Raw genomic sequence first — 22,079 nt, forward strand, 5'->3', positions numbered from 1 at the left:
CAGAAGCGAAGACCTGGAGACTTGGTTGTATCTTCAGCAGGATTTTTTATTGAACACGAGCTGTCAGTAGCTGCAGTCATCAAGTCTAACTAAGGCAGTGTACGTTGTAGTTTATATAGATTTTAGTGGGCAGTGCTTAGATATGGAGACAAAACATGCAAATGACGTATCCAGGTATAGGAACCCGTCCTAGTGTGTTACCATTCCTAATCCAATCAGCATAACTATTCAAAGACTGGGACAGGGGCTCCAAGAGCCATTAAAGACAAAGGGTGAGCGTCTCAGTAATCTGACTCATTTAACTTACAATAGAGAGAACAGGACTGGCAGGAATCTCTTGCTGGAAACTTTGCTTAACAGCTGATATCATCATAACCTTAAATGCTGAATTCAATGTACTCTACCTTAGTTTTTCATGTTATTGTTATGTAAGGACATGAGATCAGCAGATCTTAAAACAGATTCTTAAATTTGTAATCCCACAGTATCGTTCACCCAAAAAGGAGAATTGTCATTTGCTCACCAAATGCTGTTGCAAACCTGTATAATTTTCTTTATTCTGTGGAATAAAGATGGTCATAGAACGAAAGGCAATGGGATCTAATGTTGTTCATAAATTCTATTTGCCATACATATGCAATAGAAATGCTTCTGTGGTGCTTTCTGTGTTGTACTTTGTGGTTGACATTAGTTTATTTGCCTTAATCCCAGGTGAGTCTGGCTCTGTGGTACTGAACGTCTGCCTTACCCGAGACTCAACGCTCCCCCTCCCCCAACCTCCCTGCCACCCTGCCCTACGCCCCACACACCCCTAACCCAGTATGAACGAGGTCAGCATCGTCAGAGAGGGCTGGCTCCACAAGAGAGGTGAGCACTGCTTACTCAATCATTCATCAGGACAGTCTATATCAAAATTTGAATTGTAAACACTGATTTGTTGTCTCTCTTTTTCTTTATTTTTCCCCGGTGATCCTCTTGCCATCTACTTCCTTGTATCTCTTCCTCCTCCTGTCTGCAGGTGAATATATTAAGACTTGGAGGCCCCGGTATTTCATCCTAAAGAGTGATGGCTCTTTCATCGGCTACAAGGAGAAGCCTGAGACGTCAGACCATAATCAGCCGCCTCTTAACAACTTTTCCGTCGCAGGTCTGTCACAGTGCTGAATATATATATATATATATATATATATATCTTTATTCGTTTGTCTGACCAATAGTTAATGGAGTCAGTGTTCAACAATACTTTTTTATAGACTTTATAGACAAAAGTGGCAAAGAACACACAAATCACACATTTAACTGAAGTGTACATACGAATGTTTGAAAAAGTATAAAAACAAACTATAAACTACAATTTGACCAAAAATGAAAGACTTCATTAAAAAAAATTACTTGTTTTAGTTATTTCATTATTATATATTTTTTTGGTAACACTTTATTTTACAGTGTCTTTCTTACACACGTTACATGTAGTTATTATAGTAATTACTATAAATTGTGCTTAATTACATGGAACTTACCTAATCCTAACCCCATTGTAAGTACTTGTAGTTAATTATTATTACTCAGTACTTAAATGTATAATTACATGGTAAGACGGATACCTTAAAATAAAGTGTAACTATGAGGGGCCGTACAAGCCAAAATCCATTCTTCTACGGTCACACACATACATTCTCCTTTCACATACATACTGTCACACACATACATACATTTCTACTCTCACACACACTTAGGCCTCGTTTACACTGCAGGTCTTGATGCCCAATTCTGATTTGTTGCCTATATCCGATTTTTTTGGCCGTCCGTTTACACGTTCTTTCAATTGTGACCCATTTCCGATTCATGTCATACTACACTTGCCATACTATCTGAAACATTGCGCATTGCTTAAAGGGTTAAATTATCTTGCACAGATGGACGAACGCAAAATATGATTGATGCTGGCTCTGCGATATATGCAAAGTTCGTCAAACATCACCATGATTATGAGGCAGAGGACGACGAAAAGTGTCATCATTGCAGCCTGTGCATATGCTTCAGTTATTGTGTGCGAGAGAGATCTCAGGACTGGTGGGAGCATATTGTGGCGGGCTTTAACGAGAAGCAGTGGGTCCGAAATTTTAGGAAGAGCAAGCCAACCTTTGATATGTTGTCAACGTTTGTCCACATTCCTCTCCTACGACGACACGTTTCGTCGGGCCATCCGTCCCTTTGCAGAAGCGCGTCGGGGTTTCTCACGTCATTAAACCGCGGAGAAGTAGCCTAATGCCTCAGAAAATCCGATCTGCCTGTTTACATGACAGTCGCATTGGCACATATCCGATTTATTTCTAATTTATTTCCACATATGAATGAGGCCTGAAACCGATCTGGAAATATCCGAATGCATGTGTTTTTTTCCTGTTTACACTGTCATAGAACACATCCGATCTGTGTCACATACGAGCAAAAAATCGGAATTGGGTCACATTTCACTGACAGTGTAAACGAGGCCTTACATTCTCTTTTCACATACATTTCTATACTCACACACACATACATTCTCCTTTCACATACATACATTTCTATACTCACACACACATACATTCTCCTTTCACATGCATACATTTCTACTCTCACACACATACATTCTCCTTTCACATACATGCATTTCTACTGTAACACACATTCATACTCCTTTCACATACATTTCTACTGTCACACACATGCATACATTTCTACTCTCACATACACATCCATTCTCCTTTCACATACATTTCTACTGTCACACATGCATACTCCTTTCACATGCATACATTTCTACTCTCACACACACTTACATTCTCCTTTCATATATATATTTTATTATATATATTTTTTTGGTATCCATTACTTCCTCTTTAAGCAGGAAGTCACACTCAGACCCGGAAATACATATGCAAGACTTGCTCAGCTCTTCATCACAACTTTACAATGCTATTCAAAGAAATCCTGTTTTCTTTTCAAGTACAGTTTTTACTTTTTGTAGTAAGTAACAATGAACTTGAAATCAGACCATTTTTTAATAATGTGCTGGAATGTATTGACCAAATGCAAAGAGAAACAGATTATTTTGTGCATGATAGGCTGCATTGAGAACTCTTGTGATCACATTCAATCCCTATGTGGATGTCTCTCAGTCTCAAGATTTGTTGAGGATTCAAGAAATAGAGCAGCAGTAAATACATTGGAGTCCTTATATGGATGTCTAAATGTAGTGCGGACTGCTTATGAATCCAGACAAAGAATCAGGTCTGAGAACAGTTATGTCCTGTTGCACACACAGAAGAGGCTGTTTTTCTGGTGGCACATATCATTTTTATTTCTGTCACACACTGTACAAATGCAAATTCAACAAAGACAATAAATTTGTTTTTGTTTCACAGTGTTGAAATAGCTGGCAGTGTGACTTCATGTCAAAAAGTGAAACGCTCTTTCAATAAACTCACATTACACATTTATCTGATACTGTATGGTCACAGAAAATGAAAGTATTCCACCAAATAAAACAATACTGACATTATTAACATTTCAGTAATCAGATAAAGCTCAATTAACATACACCAACTCTATATAAGCACTTAATGTAGCTATTTAACTTTATAACTGTAAACTCTCTTTACAAAAACATTGAGTGCACTGAAAATTAATCTCTTTTAAACAGTCAAGTCGCGATCTCCCGCACGACATCTGACAGCGCGGCCGCGGACATCCGTAGCTAGTCGGATGAAAAAAGTTATCTCGCTTCTGTTCCTGAATTTACCGTAATAATTTTTTTGGCGGCTGGCTTGACCGTGTATTTTCAAACCGCGGCTGGCTTGAAAGCAGTCCGGTGACCCCGATCGCACCAGACCTGCCTTCCGTTTCCACTATACTCTCTCTCACACATACTATACATACATACATTATTCTCTTACATACACATATTTTTTCAGACATACATACATTTTCTTCTTACATACATTTATTATTTATAATATTAAATGCATACTTTGAATACATTTGCGTAAGAGTAAAATGTATATATGTGAAAGGAGAATGTAGCCTATGTGTGTGTGAAAGTAGAAATGTATGTATGTGAAAGGAGAATGTATGTGTGTGTAAGAGTAGAAATGTATGAATGTGAAAGGAGAATGTATGTGTGTGTGAGAGTAGAAATGTGTGTGTGTGTGTGAGAGTAGAAATGTATGTATGTGAAAGGAGAATGTATGTGAGTGTGAGAGTAGAAATGTATCTATTTCAAAGGAGAATATATGTGTGTGAGAGTAGAAGAATGAATTTTGGCTTGTTTGGCTCATAGTAACTTTTTTTTTTCAATCAATGTTGGTTGGTCTGGTGTTTCAATTAGGGATGCAACGATACCATTTTTTCAGAACCGATCCGATACCAAAAATTCTGAGTATCGGCCGATACCGATCCGTACCGATACCAGCGCAGTTTTTTTTTAATCAAGTAGAATTTCTATAACTCTGTGTTGAACTGATAATAAGAACTGAAAAAAAGAAAAACAACAACAAAAATATATGATCATAATCTGACATAAATGCTATTATAAACTAGATTAGTGGATAATTCAGCAGTAAAATTTAGTCTATAGAAAAATCACGAGTGCACAATAATTGTATAAAATTTGAACATTTTGTGAAAAAAAATGTTTAGTGGGGAACAAATTAGAGACAATAAGTGTAACACTAAATCTGGTAAAACTTTACACATTGCTCTTTGTATTGTTGTAAAATACATTCATGAAAAACAACAAAAATATAAATTATTTTATAGCCTACAATAAAATTGAGACATTTTTTAAATGTAGAGCACAGCTGTTTAATGGGGTAGCAACATAATAGATAGGACAGAACAAGAACGGCTATTGATAATCTTTCATTGCGTCACTGTATTATGATATGAAAGGCTCCAATACAGTGCGGCACAAGGCGCTTATGCGCATCCCGAGCGCAAAATGATGCGCTTGAAGCAACATGAGTCACAGCGTGCAGCGCGTCGAGTCCGCATTGAAAAGTTTAAAGCACAAAGAAAATACATATTGATGCGTAGTGTATTATACAGTATCTATCTATGCAATAGTCTATTCAGCATTTTCTTTTAACAGTTTTAAATTGCAGTTACTGTGCGCGTGAAGAACAAATAGTAGGCTACCTGACTTTACTCCAGTGTTGTGATCTAACAGACACCCGTAGAAAGTAACATGATTAAGGTACAGCAATAAAGTCCAGCAAGATAAAGTTGTTTTATGCGAAATCATAGACCTTTATCTACAGATCAAGTATAATAATAGTAACATTGAATCATCTTGGAGAGAGTTTCATCGTGTTAACTGTCGTAACCGAACGCGACGCGCTGTTTGAGTGCTGAATGGAGAATGACTGACAGCGCAGCTGAGGGAAACGTTTACGTGATCTTGAATTTAACGACTTAAATATTAATTTATATCTCACATTATACTATATAATGGCTTCAGAACACTTATAATATTGTGCACGAAAACTTATGGTGCTTTATAATGTTTGTGTGTCTTTTGTGGGGCTTAACAATAACACTGAATATAGTATACGCACAATATCGGATTTGGATCGGCCTTGTCTTACTGATACCCGATCCGCCAAAAATGGCAGTATCGGAGCCGATACCGATACTGAGTATCGGATCGGTGCGTCCCTAGTTTCAATCTCCCAACCTGGAAAACAGTATATTCAGTCAAAAAGAACCTCCCAATTAAGACAGCAAGAGACACAGATCAAATCACAGTTCACTTTTAATATATGCTGTTTAGAATTTTTTGACCCATTCAAGAAATTTTAATCCCAAATAAAACTTTTTAAAACTGTAAAATCATTTGCAGAGTGTCAGCTGATGAAGACTGAACGACCTCGACCGAACACGTTTGTCATCCGCTGCTTGCAGTGGACCACTGTTATTGAGCGCACCTTCCACGTGGATAGCAATGCTGAAAGGTGAGGAGATGAGATGGAGAGTCCTGCTAGAATCAGTGACTGAATGAATGAATGAATGGAAGAGAGAGAAAGCTTAAGGAGATGTTGAATGGAATTTACTGGGAAAGCAGATTTGGTTCTATTAACTGGATTTTTGCCAATCCAAACAGGATATTATTCACTGCCTGTTGCTTAAAATGAACCGTAAAGTAGGTGAAAAACATTTAGGTGGAAGTAGGAGTTATGTTCAGGTCATTTCGTGACTAAAAAGCCCAAGTCTTCCAAAAGGATAGGAATGGGGTACATGAGATCAGCGTAGGATCAGACAAAATAACGAGGAAATCTAACCTGCTTTGCTACTTAGATTTAACGAATTACTAATATGATTTCATCTTGATGTCTATGCAGAGAGGAGTGGATTCGTGCCATCCAGGCTGTGGCCAATGGGCTCAAGTCCCGGGAAGAGGAGGAGCCAATGGACATCAACTTTGGCTCCCCTGGAGACAACAGCCTGGAGGGGATGGAGGCAGCGATCGCAAAATCCCGCACCAAAGTGGTGAGTGCCTTGCCTCAACGTATAGCCACATTCTGGTTGTTTGGGTAACATTCACTTCTCTTTAAGTAACCTCCTCATTTGTCTCCGAGGTCAAAAAACACTTACATTTTGCATAATATACATTGCAGCATCACCTCTTTTCTCACAGTGCCTGAAACTGTTCAATCAAGGATCCAGATCCTTTTCAAGAGCCTACTCTGCTCTGATTGGTCAGATGGCCCATTCTGTTGTGATTGGTCTACTCTTCAGAGTACAGCGCATGTTGGAAATGAAGCGGCCATTACCATATCTGAATTTCTGCTCCGGAGTCTATTTTAGCTGCGCTGCTCTCGCTCAATTAAAGTGAAAGCACACTTTTGATAGACAAAATAAATTTCGCATTTCACACAAAAAGTGCTCAATGCACAGAATAAGCATGTCTAGTGTTTTAACAAGAATTGGAGTGTCAATTGTTCTGATCGTATTTTAATAGGATTTTATGACAGAAAAAACATACATATGACATAAAAACATACAAGAAAAGAAAACCGTGATGATTACACACATATTATGAATAGACAATTTAGACCTAAGTTGAAATGGCTTAATCGTCTTGTCAATTGTATTACAAATATTCAACAAGTTGAATATAATGAGTAAAAACAAAGACGTTGAGAGAACTTGCCCATTGTTTGAATGGTGCTTTTGTCTGCCTTCAAGAGGAACAGCACATTCTATATTGAAGTATGACTGAAACGACATGATTGGAGCTGCTTTCTTGGGTGTTTGTTGTTAACCATTTACATGCAAATGTTGTACACATGTTAAACTTTCAAGACTATCAAGTTTATAAATGACCAACTTCTAAAAACAAATTTATAGTTGACTTTGTAAAGAAATGCTCAGCTTTGGAGCCGCTGCTGTGACCCTGTACAAATGCTTGCAGTGTGAATACTCTCGTGAGTCTGCAGCTGCAATGATGTAGTTGCGCTAACGCAAGCTTGTGGTGTGAAACTGCCATGAGTTGTCATTCTTTGGAAGTGCGTGCAACGTGGATTTGCAGTGCGGAAAACGGCACCGTCTCGACATGTCTACAACATAAACCAAACACCTCTAGCCCTCATCTACAACTACAGTGTTTGAGGGCAGGTCAAAGTAGACGTTGTTCACGGGCAGCCAATGAAGAACATGCGTGTTAAGACCGATACGACGATGTATCTTCACATACTACTTGTCGATACGATCTGCTTCTGTATCGATTCCGCAGCATGTGCACAGCAGTGGACTGCACTTAATTTGAATACGTTTGAAAACCGGGTGGAAATGTGCTGAAATGAATGAATAGAATATAATATATAGGCTAGAACAAGGTTTAATCTGGCCCGCAGAGAAACATAACTGGGGTTGCCTGATGTCAAGAGACGTAATCCCCCAATCAGAGTTTCACACTTGGGCAATATTGAAATATCTGCTAAGTGTTTTACTTATTTTTCTCAACCTAGCAACCATGTGCACACACTGTCTCCACTGTGGATAAAAGCGCTGGCTCTCTGAAAACGCCAGTAAGCTTGAAGTTTATCGATTTCCAGTTCGATATTCTGTTCACAGAAAAGTGTAATACTTCAAGTCAGTGTTTATTTACGGGCCTGAAAGAGAGAGAATGACCACAGTCTGCGCCGCGTTTCTCTAACTGAAGCGGTGAGTTTAATTGCTTCAAAAACAGTAATGTTACCAACTCCTTGCTGAGAAAGATGAAGTCAAATTTAGTGCAGACATGTATCGTGATATATATCATATTGTGGCCCCTTTATCGGGATATGTATCGTGACTTAGCTGCTGATGCACAGCCTAGCATTATGCAAATTTGTTACAAACTTGTGTATGTTCATGCAAGAAGTAAGACTGGAATTACTGGATTGAAACTTTGCTGTCCTTTTACATTCACAAACAGCTATATCACACACTGCATGAAAGGTAGTATCCAAAAAAGCATAATGGTGCACATTTATATCATTTAACAGTTTTTGTATGCAATGATTCAGATCTGCATCACTAATTCAGTTCAGTTTATAACTGAATTAAATCATATAAAATAAACTTTTAAACTTGATTTTTTTCTTCTTCCTCAGACAATGAGTGACTTTGACTACTTAAAGCTGCTAGGTAAAGGCACTTTTGGAAAGGTGATTCTAGTGAGGGAAAAGGCTACTGGCATGTACTACGCCATGAAGATTCTACGCAAAGAGGTCATCATTGCTAAGGTGGGCACCTCACAAATCAAAGTTTAAAATGCTCATGAATTATTTGTTTTATATTAATAACATGGTGGCGTACGTGTGTCTGTTTCAGGACGAGGTTGCACACACAATCACAGAAAGCAGAGTGTTGCAGAACACACGGCACCCCTTCCTTACAGTATGTCCATCTCTTTTAGTTTTTTTTTTCATTATTGCACAATTATCTTGGTTTTAGATTTAATTCAAATTTTTTCAATCTTTCTGACTACAGACACTAAAATACGCCTTCCAGACACGAGATCGTCTGTGTTTCGTCATGGAGTATGCAAATGGAGGCGAGGTTTGTCACATCCTCTCGTCCCTTACAAAAACAAACTAAAAAAGCCTTCACCATTCGGTCTTTTTTAAAATTCTGTTTTGTCTCCTTTTTACTTGTTCCCAGCTGTTCTTCCACTTGTCTCGAGAGCGTGTGTTTACGGAGGATAGAGCTCGTTTCTATGGGGCTGAAATTGTTTCAGCATTGGAGTATCTGCACTCTAAAGATGTCGTCTACAGGGACCTAAAGGTTTTCTCCTTTAATGTGCTGTGTAATTATTGTGAAAATAGTTTATGAATTGTGTTGGGAAAGGATGTCATGTAATTGTGTCATAGACCACAAAGGCTGTGTTCCTTTTTTTACCACTAATAACTGATTCCTAATTCTGTTTGAATTGCGTTTTTTTCTGCAGCTGGAGAATCTAATGCTGGATAAAGATGGTCACATTAAAATCACAGACTTTGGCCTGTGTAAAGAGGGCATTACTAATGAGGCCACCATGAAGACATTCTGTGGGACCCCAGAGTACCTTGCTCCTGAGGTACTGCCAACTCACTCCATTAACATGTTTTCTCAACCAATTTATAGATCATAGTTTGGTACCAGATTAAAATGGAAAAACACTAAATCAGGCTCATCTCTGAATCACTCATTTTCTGACCCATGATAATGTTTTTTAGTCTTTTAAAGGCACAATATGTTAGTTTTTTTTATTTATTTAAAATATTCAAAAACCACTGTAGAAAAAAAGCATTATGTTGGTTTGAAAATATTTGGCAGAATTTTTGGCTTTTGGCTAGCAGAAAAAAGATGCTTTGTAAATAGAATGTATCTGTCTGTTGTCCTCTGTGTATTCCCGGTGTATTCTCATTGTTCACAGTTCATCAGTGCATGTTGTTCCAAAGAAAAATTTTATCTTCGTAAGCTTTCGTTGTTGATCTTAACCAATATCCAAATAGCTAATTATGGTTTAAGGTGCTGTTGTAGTAATCCAGCCTTCATAAAATCTTTCCAGTATTTGACACAGTAATTTACTGCTTGTTTAAGGTGCAGTATGCAATTTCTGAGAAACATTGTTGATTCTGAAATTCGACACCCAAACAAACCCAACCCTCCCTTTATTGCTCCGCCCCCAAAACAGTCAACGACTAACAGCTGGCACATCAGATTGTCCCGTTACTACAGCTAATTTTATAACAACATCATATTTTGTTTCTGTTAAACATAGCAAAACAATGTTATTCAATGTTAGTCAAGTATCGAGCAGAAAGAAGCAACCTCGGCATGTGTTTTCAGGCTTTCCCACACTCCAGCGCCGGAAAGCTTCTCCAGTGCTAACTTGGGTCCTAGCTCTTGCCTGATCATCATATTCCCCAGGCCTTCTCCCATTTTTAATTTCTCAGTGCGTTGATCATTGAAGCCAATCACAGACATATCCGATGAGCGCATGAAAAATTTTTCATGTTTTAAAATTTTTAAAATTTTTAAAATGTCAACTTTTGACAACACTAATCGTTTCTCTGAAAAACAATGCTACAGCCAGTTATTCTACTTTGAAATGTGCGTTCTGTGTCGAAATGTCTGTTTTTGTTTTGGTCTGTCCTAGTGGTCGACCGATATTGTTTTTTTGATGGCCGATATCTTAGAGAGCAGGGTGGCCGATGATACATACTTTATATTTATTTTAATCAATATTTAATAAATTAGAAATAAATTAGAAAACATATCCTTAAAATAAACATGCTTATACTTAAGATGGCAACTTCTTGAATCTGCAGTCCTATTACAGTATTTTTCACAAATAAAGTAATTGTTTAAAGATATATGAATATGTGAATAAAAAGGAAGTAAACTGTAACAGGTAGGGCTGTGACGGTGGCAGTTTTTTACCACCGCGGTAGTAAATGGACCAACTACCGGCGGTGTTGGGGGGTTGTTTTGAAAAAATAAATAAATAAATAATAATAATAATAATAATAAATAAACAACACACTAAAGCCTGTAAAGCATTGAAATAAATATCAGTAAAATACTGGTAACTTACATAATATAATAAACTTGAATCTTTAAAAAAAAACAAAAAAACTTTTGTTTAATATTTCCACACAAAGACGCGTGATATAGCCTACCGCTCTGCTTTGAGAGGGATGTGGGACACGAGCAGGATAGAGACCATCGATCTTCATGTTTTCTACTGGTTGTAAAAGGTATGAAGAGCGAATTTTATCTTCCACAAGGGCAAGGCGTTTAGGCTATGTTTGCGCGCTGCCAGAGAAAGACAAACTAAAATCACCCGCGCGTGTGAAACGCGCTTTACAAACTTGACGCGCTGTAATTATATGTCTAATAACAAGCACAAACTGTGTTTAAAAAGAATTTGACGTACAAGTAAAAATGTAGGCTACGTCCTACAGCGTTTTTCTAGGCTACTTTACCAGAGTAAAGAATACGAAAATAATAGACCTAATTAAAAGCGAACAAAGGAAGAAATGTTTATAATCCCCTTCGGAAATGGGTGAGACACGAGAGACGATATGGGAAAAGAAACAAGAGATTACATGCAGGGATGAGTCCCGATGTTTTAATTTTCAATTAGTTTATTTAATTATAGAATATCTAATGTTGTGCGATTATTATTCTCTAAAATAAAATCTCCATGTTCTGGTGCTGATGCGGTGACGCGTTCATGTAACCGGAGGGTGACGCTGCCAATAACGCACATAACAGCTGTCACAAAGAACCAGCAAAAGTAATGATTATGAATGTGTCAAATATAGCAAGGAGACATTTGAATTGTTTATTAATAAAGTGGGGTTTTTTTGAGTCAGTGTCGGGCTGCAAAGATGAAGTTAACGATGCTGATTTATCATCTTCGCAGTGAACGCGCCTATAGAGAGAGATGCACACTTCATACGGAATACATAAGCATAGTCGGTTTATTTTCGTTTTGAATTGTTTTGTTTAAAAGTAGACAATTCAAGCTTTCTATATGGAAAAGGCCTAACTAATGGAATATTGTTAAATTTGCTGATAATCGGGTGACCAGATCGCAAACCAGAATTCAAAGCCGACTTTATGGGCTCACGTAGCCTACAACTCTCTCATTCGTCATGAATTCAAACTTTTCCATGGCTGCGAATCTGCAATATAACATGTAATTGCAAACCTATTTTTTTCTTTTGTAAACAAAGCTTTGTGTGTCATAATATTAATGTAAAACAGCATTCACAAACACATTTTTTTTTTGAACCACCGCCGGTAGGTACTCAGCCACCGCGGTGGCGCTTTACAACCGCGGTGGTGCGGTTGTCAAGTTTACCGGCACAGCCCTAGTAACGGTACTCAGTAATCTGGTAATTTTGTGCACACTGGTAATCATATTTTTTCAAATAAAGACAAAGTAACGCTAATTTTACATACAGCACACAGTGAAAAACTTTTTCGCATTCCATTTACTTTCTTTGTTTACCAGTTCTGTCTAACATAGTATTAGATATGACTGACAGAGATCGTAAACTAATGAAGGAGAATATGAGCGAGCTAGCACTGTGTGTGTGATCAGACGCTGCCGTTCTCTTCTCAGGCCCTGGTGTTCTCAGCGCCGCCCGTCAAAATAAAAGTCGCTTCCAACTCATTGGCCAATCAGCAAAACTTATCGGCCAACGCCAATATTTTAAAAATGTCAAATATCGAAGAATCGACCACTAGTCTGTCCGATACCTCACTCTGCCAGTTTACCCAATAGTATTTCGACTGTGTCGCCAGTTGGTGGAAAACAGCATTTTGCAGCATTGGAAGCCAGCAAACAAGCTAGGTCAGAGATCGCATATTCTACCAGACCAAAAAAAAAACTCTGCATCCATCTAAAAATCTCTATGAACGGAAGCATATTAAAACGTGGATAAATCAACTCTTAAAATTAGTAAGTCTCCTCGGATTTCATTGGCAATTGTGCTCACTCTTGTTACTTGTCATCAAACTGGCAACCCGCATGAGCGTTGAGTCTGAGGGGGCGGGGGAAACAACTCTCTCTAATATTTTGAATTTGGACTGCAGTACCCATTTCAACCGCTAGTTGTCAATATTACAGACTGCACCTTTAATGTAATAAAGGATTGGCAATAATTCAAAATAAGATGTTTCAATTGGGAAACGTGGTGGTAAGCTAGAAAATGAACCTGGTAATTTCACATTTAATGGTCTTGCCACTCAGAAATACACAAAATGGTTTGGAAAAGCCATTTCATGTTGTATTTAAGCACTAGCTTCTTGTACCTTAATATGCTATCCTAATGTTAAAGAGTTTTATTTCTCTCTCTCTCTCTCTCTCTCTCTCTCTCTCTCTCTCTCTCTCTCTCTCTCTCTCTCAATATTATATACATATGCTCCCTTTTTCATCTCCTCCACATTCTTTGCTGTAGGTATTAGAAGACAACGATTATGGCCGTGCGGTGGACTGGTGGGGTCTGGGAGTGGTCATGTATGAAATGATGTGTGGTCGGCTGCCATTCTATAACCAGGACCACGAGCGTCTGTTTGAGCTCATTTTAATGGAGGAGATTCGCTTTCCTAGAAACCTCTCGCCTGAGGCTAAGGCCCTGCTGGCCGGCCTGCTTAAGAAAGACCCCAAACAGAGGTTAGATGAGCGTCTGTTTCTACTTTTGTTGTAAAGAAGATTTTGTGTATGTTTTAATAACATGAATTTGTTTTTTTTCAAGGCTTGGAGGAAGTCCTGAAGATGCCAAAGAAGTGATGACACACAAGTTCTTCAATTCCATGAACTGGCAAGATGTCCTTCAAAAGAAGGTAAAAGAGTTAAGACAGTGAGAGAACCAATTCATCAGATGAATTCTTCAAGTTAAGAGTACACTGTTAATGGGTGCATCTCAGTCAGCTCCCGAGCTCGTGAATCAGTATATCGTGTTCATGAATTCGGGCTCTGGTAAGCTGGCTCACTACACGTTGGGAAATTGATGACTCTATTTCCAGTGACATCTTTCTGACATTACTTGTAATGTTATTTCAAGAACTTTATGATAAGTACTTTGCTTGTTACATTTACGTTGCAACATTTCAGCTGTAAATAAAAAAAAATTTTTTAGCCAGATTATGTTCATTACCTGTCTAGCGACGTATGTTTATGCTGAATTTTTTTTAAATATGTTCGTATTTTTAAAAACATCTATCACGTGTCGTTATGTGTAGTGAGTTGACTCTATGATTTTTCACGGTGCATTGTGGGACTTTTTAGGGAGAGAAAGTTTCAGTGTCCTGGAAGGAATGAGACAGCCCTTAAAATGTCCAACACCCTGGTCAGTGCCCTGACTACTAAACTAAGGAGCTGATTGAGACTCACCCAACGTCTTTGACAAATGCTCTAAAATCTTGTTTGCGTTCGTGTTCAAATGGGGTGCATCAGCGTGATTGATTGCAGTGTGATCAGAAGAGCTTTACCCTCAAACCAGACGTGTTTATTTGTAGTTCAAAAGACATTTAACAGTGAACAGTCATTTATGCTGATCTTTGCATGGGGCTAATGAGGGATGTGTGAAAACCCATTGCTCTCTAGAGTTTTTTTCAGACTTGCCTCTCTCTCTCTCTCTCCTCCTGTTTACTGCAGCTCATCCCACCCTTCAAGCCACAAGTGACCTCAGAGACAGACACGCGCTACTTTGACGACGAGTTCACTGCACAGACCATTACTGTCACGCCACCTGACCAATGTGAGTACCTCAGTCCTTCCTCACTGCCTGTCTGCATGAGAGGAGTCACAACTCTTCTGTGTTTGAGAAAAGTAGTAACATCGGAGGAGCCACAATGTGGAAAATAACTCCAAATAGTGATGGAGATCAATTTTAAATATTTGTCTTTTTTATTTTTCATATGTATAGTGGATTGTCGAAAAAGAAAAAATGTAGGGTGGTTATTTGTTGGTTTTTGCAAGGTGGACATTGCACCCAAAAGTGGAGGGGTAAAGGTGCAGGGTTTATTTGATTGAAGAAGTCCCAGCATACATCAACAGTGTCTGTCGTTCTCACCGGAAGATCCAGTTATGACAATTTAATTAACCCTGACATATGAATTTGGTCAGAAATGTTTTTTTTTTTTTTAATAGAATGGTTTATTAAACCTTTAACCCCCCCTCGCCCCCAAAATTATAATTTTTTTGTTTAGATTCATAAACATGTCATTTTTATTCAGAGACCCAAACGGAGCAAAAATATGCAATGTGGTCCAGTTGCTGATATTTATATGGCCAAAAATTAAGATGAAATTCTGATACCTTGCAATGTAAATCAACTAGATCTTTAACAGAATAATACACTACTTGCATAAAATGTGTATAAATATCAGTTGTCACTCCTTATAATATATATTCTCCTTATAATATTATCTGTAACGCATAACATATTGTTTGCATCACCTCCCGTACTCCTTGATGCTTTATAGGCTATATGTCACCTTTATCGGAAGTATCCCATTAGATAATGCAGATAGAAGGTCTGTCTCAACTTTCAAAATTCTGTTGATTTTTATCATGAAATTCAAAGAATAAATGTAGTTTTGGTGCTCTCCATGGCGTAATGGATCACTCGCTGTCAGGGCGTAAAAACGGGGAGGGAAAAAATCAATTGATTCACTCCGAACAGAATCAGAATTTTAATATTTCTGTTCATGCGTTCCTACATAAACCACAATACTAACTTATTTATTTTGATATACAACATTTATATGTTCCCTGGTTTCAAAACACACATCATGCTGGATATTACCTGCCATTCATCATAACTTAAAAGGTTGGTGATGACAGGTCCTCAGAAAAACTCCTGAGATTCAAAAGCTAATAAACATGAATGAACTTCAGAAGGCTTGTTGAAAGATACAGTACAACTTACTGGAATGCATCTGGTCACATGTAATCAACAGCGGAAAGAAGTCAATAAAACGTGTCATGTCATGTTTACCTCAGGGAAAGCTATGCTATGTCCATAGCTCAATAGCTAGAATAAAATAACTCAGAGGAGCATTTTGATAAATATATTAGTTATTACAGCATTGTTTAGGCTAAATATTTAGGCCCTATAAACTATTTATATTATAGTATTTCACCATGTTACTATTTCACAACAAATATGTTTGCTGTAGAAACGCAAACAAAAAACGAAAAAGGTGTAGAAATATAATTCTATTAAAAAACCTTTACAACTATTAATCAGACAAAACTAAGCATGTAGAAGATTGTGTACAACAGCTTTTTCAGCAAAGTTTCAACTTAGCTTAAGTGAGAAATTTGCGTATCAAATAAGATGTTGTAGGCTTTATAGGGTTAAACATTCTTTTTGTTCACAATAAGATCAATAACTTGCATTTAGACAGAGACAATAGTAGTGATAGATAATGAATAAAATAAATGACTTGATGAACTGATTTGGTTTTTTCCATTGGCCTGTGTCTCCGTTGCTTGCAGATGACAGTCTTGATGCGGAGGACCCAGATACACGTACACACTTCTCGCAGTTCTCCTACTCAGCCAGTGTGCGGGAGTGACCACACCACACCACCCCCCCTCCCTTCCCCTCCCCACCACTCTCTCACCCTTACCAGCAAACCGGATGCCCCTCACATACACAAACGCAAACTCGTACAAGGACACGTGCACCAGCAACCCAAGCCTTCTGAGGAAGCGGGTTCTAAGCAGGAGTACGGCATCTGTGAATGATCCCGAACAGGTGGTACCCTCTGGTCTGTCCTGGTTTTCGATTGGCTTTCCATCCAGCCTATCGTAGCCTGACACTACACACTGCAACACAATCCACCAATCACTGACTAAATCTCAACCAATCAAGTACCATCGAGAACACAGCTCAGCACCAGCAGGTTTCAGGACACACGCTCACACTCAACACTGGACTACAGGACTAAAGCCTCTTGTAAACACAAATATTGAACACGCTCTAAATCATCTTGTGGGGACAAAAGATATCAAACAATTTTGACTTTTTTCCCCACTGATTGTTACAGTTTTAAAGCCATATTTCTGCAATTGTACAAGTGCTCTTTCTGGAACTAGCTGTTACCAATAGTGTTTTTACAGCGGGAGGACCGATGATGGGGTAACACCGAAAGGAATAGTGCTGTTTCTCTGCCTGGGTAGCGTACCGACTGCTGTGCGTGCGTGCGTGTGCGGACGGACGGACGGAAGAATGCGTGTTCTCAAATCTACTTCTTAAACTGTGTGTCTTTTTGTTTCAATTTTTGTACATGGGCATAACGTTGAGTAGTGGACCGGGGTGGGATTGTTAGGGGTTTTGGGAGGCTCACACACACTATAGATGTGAAAATGTTTGTGCTTTAAAGGGAAGAGAGAGGAAGACATCTCTAGCATGTTAACTGGGAGGTTGTGGTTTCCTCCTCAAGCGGGAACCTTGAAACCGGCTTTCCAGTTTTCATCCGCTGCCCAAGAGGCTTGATGTTCCAAGGTCAGTGTATCATAGAAACTCTCCATCATGTTGTTTTCATTCTCTCAACAGTTTCACAGGCATTGATGTTGAAGTTTAGAGACACACGTACAGGCAACAACAACCAAAAAAAAAAAAAAAGAGGATTTAAATGTCCTTTGTCCTGTTATTTAACTGCAATAGCTACTGCGTCAGCATCACTGACTGCTTAAAGTAGCAAATGGTGGAAACGCGCACCTGCGTGCCACGCCATTGTTGTCGCAGCCTTGACACTTTTTTCATTTCTCCTTTTTTTATTAGTGTAGTAAGAAAAAAAATGGTTAGGATGTCTGAGAGGAAATGTTCTACTTGATCTCCAGATGTGTAAGGTAGGCGTGCTTCTCCAGATAGAAGCTGTCACAACACACTGCTTAGATGTGTGAGGTGTTATTTTCTTCTTTTGCCTTTTTAAAGATTCTTCATGTAAGGAACATCAAACTATTTTTTTTATTTTATTCATTATTTTATTTGGATCAATTTTTTTTCATCTTTTTGTTCCATTCACCTACTCCCTGAAATTAAATTGTCTTGATAAAAATATATATAAAATATATATTACAGTAGTAAAGTTTTTCTTTTTGTTTGTTTGTTCGTTTCTTTGGTCCATTTTTCCATTTTGTGTGTGTGTGTGTGCTTCATTTGTGCATGTGTGGGTGTGTGATAAGGTAGTCACAGTATATATTTGCAACGGGAAATGAAAAACCTCCTTTAAGATATGACGATCCTTCTTGTTTAAACATGATATATATTACCATCCCTCCTCCATAGACTTGCTCATACAGGAAGGCCGAACTGAAGTGCTTCTACGGGTCTTAAACGCATCATGCACGATTGCCCGTCTAGGTTTTGAAACAGCCCTTGTTGCCTTGACTTAGAGAGACCGCTAGATGGTGCCATTTGCCTGTGTCATAAAATAATACATTGCTCCATACATGAATAACAATTGTGCACTCTCGTTCACACCATTAATGATGCTCAAATACAGTTTTTAAAAGAAACTTTTTGGTGAGACATGCAAAGATCTGAATTGGTCTGCTGTAGTGGTTTCACCCATCTTTCTTGTGTGTATATACCTACCTGTTGGACAAATCAGCTTTGAAGTGAAATTATTTTGCAACTTTAACCATCGACTGTTCTGTTCTGAATGTGATGAACAATCACGAATGTCATCATTGATGCACAGTTTGCTTTTTTAGTGCTGGGGATGCAAACGTTAGGGGAAACTTGAAATATGTCAGCAAACTTTTTCTCTCTTTTTTTGGCTACAGAGTGCTATGGGTTATGCTTTGCTATTAGGACATTCATGCAAGTAAATTCTTTTACCAAAAACTATGTCTGCCTCTTTTACTAACCCAGACAGTGTGTGAAATTAACCTAGTGGACAGCAAATGTATTCAAATATTTATCTCATTTGAAGACGTTTATACTTCAAATATATATTTTTCAAAAGTATTCATTTGAATTATTTGAACATGGAGATAAAATACGCCTTGATCTTTAAAATGATTTAAAAAAATCTTTGTAGAGGGATCATGAATGACCATGATTAGACCCACAATGGTGAGACTGCATGATAAATCTACTTCAGCAGTGGTCTGGATAATAATTTGCACCTAATGGCACTGCAAAAAGTTTTCATGGCCAATAAATTAAAAATACAGGGACATAGTTTCTGCTTTTGATCGGACTGGAACTCTCCATTTATAAACCAGTGATATTTTGGGGGGTGTTCTTGTAGAGCAGTGGACCTCATCCAGGGGACGGGGGCTCACTAGGGGGCCAGTAAGATGTCATATATGTATTTAAAATATTAAAGACTAGACAAGCGAAGTAAAACAAAAATATCAAAATGTAAACTTGTATTATTCTTTATTTAATTTGTAACCATCAACAACTCATTTTTAAGAAGGGTTTCACGATCATGGCAAACTTGTCATTTTAAATGTGTGGTTTAAAATAAAACATACCAAAATAATTAATTAAAATTATGGAAATTTCTATATTAAACAAATTTGCTTATTGTATGAAAATCTACTGACAGTCATCATTACATCTCAAGTATAATAACCTATAGACCTATGGGTATTTGAATATTGTCCTGGACAATGAAGAGCCTTGGAATCGCAGTTGATTTTAAAGATTTCTTTGGTCATGACCATCACGGTGCTGATTTCCCACTCAACAAATACTAACCTCTAACCCTACACTAAACCCTAACCTTAAATTGATAGTTCACTCAAAAATGAATTTTGTTCCAAACCGGTATGACTTTTTCCTCAGTGAAACGCAAAATTTGTTTCAGTGATATTGGGGTTTTTCCCCCATATTGTCTATGGTCACCAAAACTGTGTGGCTACTAACATTCTTCAATATCATCTTTATGTTCTGCAAAAGAATGCAAGTCATATAGGGTTTGAATGACATGCACAATAATCCCATATAGTATTACATACTATTTGCTGTGATCTGATCCATTGATCTGCACAAATGGGTCCATTAAGTATTCACTAGAAAACATGCAGTATCAAAATAAGTGAATTTCAATTAATATCTAAAATGGATATTTATATGCTGTAATTATATGCATAGCCATCAAAAATGTCTCCAGTAGTCTTTGTAACGAAAGGCTACATCCAAAACATATAATTGAACAAACAAAAACAATGCTTAGAGGTGTTTTACAAGCACATCAATGTGCCCTGTATGTGTACAATTTCTCCAAAGGCTAATTGAAATCAGTTAAGAAGATGAGATTGGACGTGTGGGTGGCATGGGTGCCATGGGTGCCCTACCCTTTAAATAAAGGCACACATTGCCTGGTTACTGACAAATTTGCTCTTCTCAAGAGAAGTCAAGGACATCCTGCCAAGATCACACAACAAACACAACAGAAAGATGTGAGAAATAACCCAAAGACCTAAAAGCAAATCAACTAAGAATGGTTGAAAATGAAGAAAACGTGTTGTGTCCCGAGATGCTGTGGCATAACCTAAAGAGGACTGTGCTATCAAGACAACCCAGAAATACTGCTAAACTGATTTGTGAGGAGGGATTCAAAAGTCTGCGACAGGAAACATTTGGTGGAGGTTCTGCTGCCAAAGGAGGATTTACAAGCTGCTAAATTCAAGAATTCACTTACTCTGGGAATTATTACTCTCAAGGGCTGTCTGCAAGACACCATTTTCAACTAAAAACTGATTTTGGGGGCCTGAAAATGCAAACTTTTGAAAACACGGGCCTGTACCAGGATGATAGTTGAACAAACTCAGGGTTACAGGATTAGTTTCAAGTTGACAAAATCAAACCAATCCAATCAGGCTTTGTTGGTACCATGATGCTGATCCTCAACTTTCTCTGTCAACTCAGGCTTTGATCCTGAGTTTAGGTGTGACATCAGTAGCGAACAGCCAATCACATGCTTAGAAAGAGTGAAACTGCGATTCATTTCTCGCAAGAGAAGCAGCACGATTCACTTCTCTCTTTGGCAGAATATAACAAGATTGAAAAATATTAAGAATTTAAACAAATTTACACAGCAAGAAGAATAGCTGTCTATGAAAGAGGACAGCTAAAAGAAAAAGTCTTGCTATATCAGTGCAAGTAAAAGTTAATAAAAAGTTACCTTAATATAAATTCATTTAAACTGCGTAATAATAATTGATAAACTAAAATTGTACATGTTGATCGATTAAGGGTATATCTAATATCTAAATCATACAAAATTATTATTCTAAATAAGCATTAGTAAAAGCCAAACGATTTTGTCTTTAAAATTCATTTGCGATGTAGTGACCTTTAATTTGGAGTAGAAACAGGAGGAGTGACTTTATCCTTTGCTCACAGCTGATTGGTCCACATTTGGTTTGCAACCTCTTACCTATAACATAACCTGACCGGACTAGGTTAGCCATGGAGCCTAAGTAACTATGGCGATGAACACTGCTAAAAGCCTAAAACCCAGGGTTGGCGCAAACTAAACTGAAACATACCTGGCTTGCCACCTAAACTGGCTTCATGGTGTAGGCCCCAGGTTTCAAAGATCAAGTTTCTGAAAACGATACTGTTATCGTCTCTGTGTAAACTACAAAAAGTGAATTTGTGCAGCATGTGTTCAGTCTATAGGCGCATAGTGTTTCTTTACAAAGTGACATCGCCAACTACTGGCCTGGCATGAATAATACAGCACTTTTAACCGTTTTCACGATCTGTGTGAACGGGGATTGTTTTTGACAACGTGAAAAATACAGAAGAAAAACATTACGTTTTCAGTACATTGTTATCGTGAAAACATACCCTCAATGTATTTGATAATAAATGACAAATACAATTGTTTGTGTTATTAGTTTAGTCCGATTATTGTCTACAAATGCAAGTTAAAATCCCATTTTATGAGCAATCGTTGCAATTAAAAACTAAAAAACATGTTTAATTTATTTATTCTGTTTTTTTTTATGTAAACAATAAAATTATATTATTTTAATTATGTAATTAATCTTGGAGAAATGTTATGTTGACAATATG

The 22,079-nt window shown here is 37.8% G+C and overlaps 1 protein-coding gene across 3 annotated transcripts in view; it reads left to right on the forward strand.

Annotated features, from left to right (window-relative positions):
* Nucleotides 1–18,145, forward strand: part of akt2 (v-akt murine thymoma viral oncogene homolog 2) — a 33,285-nt gene extending 15,140 nt beyond the window's left edge. For all 3 annotated transcript variants that reach the window (XM_084124985.1, XM_084124987.1, XM_084124986.1), the window contains 13 exons: nucleotides 712–867; nucleotides 1,019–1,147; nucleotides 5,882–5,993; nucleotides 6,381–6,528; nucleotides 8,637–8,768; nucleotides 8,857–8,922; nucleotides 9,016–9,084; nucleotides 9,187–9,309; nucleotides 9,473–9,601; nucleotides 13,482–13,696; nucleotides 13,779–13,866; nucleotides 14,681–14,783; nucleotides 16,529–18,145. In XM_084124985.1, coding sequence (XP_083981111.1) covers nucleotides 822–867; nucleotides 1,019–1,147; nucleotides 5,882–5,993; nucleotides 6,381–6,528; nucleotides 8,637–8,768; nucleotides 8,857–8,922; nucleotides 9,016–9,084; nucleotides 9,187–9,309; nucleotides 9,473–9,601; nucleotides 13,482–13,696; nucleotides 13,779–13,866; nucleotides 14,681–14,783; nucleotides 16,529–16,608 — 1,440 coding nt within the window. In that variant the 5' untranslated portion in view covers nucleotides 712–821 and the 3' untranslated portion in view covers nucleotides 16,609–18,145. The remainder of the gene's footprint in view (nucleotides 1–711; nucleotides 868–1,018; nucleotides 1,148–5,881; nucleotides 5,994–6,380; nucleotides 6,529–8,636; nucleotides 8,769–8,856; nucleotides 8,923–9,015; nucleotides 9,085–9,186; nucleotides 9,310–9,472; nucleotides 9,602–13,481; nucleotides 13,697–13,778; nucleotides 13,867–14,680; nucleotides 14,784–16,528) is intronic.
* The last annotated feature ends 3,934 nt before the right edge of the window (nucleotides 18,146–22,079 follow it).

Source organism: Abramis brama (genome assembly GCF_963993115.1).
Source record: "Abramis brama genome assembly, chromosome: 9".
NCBI classification, from domain to species: domain Eukaryota; kingdom Metazoa; phylum Chordata; class Actinopteri; order Cypriniformes; family Leuciscidae; genus Abramis; species Abramis brama.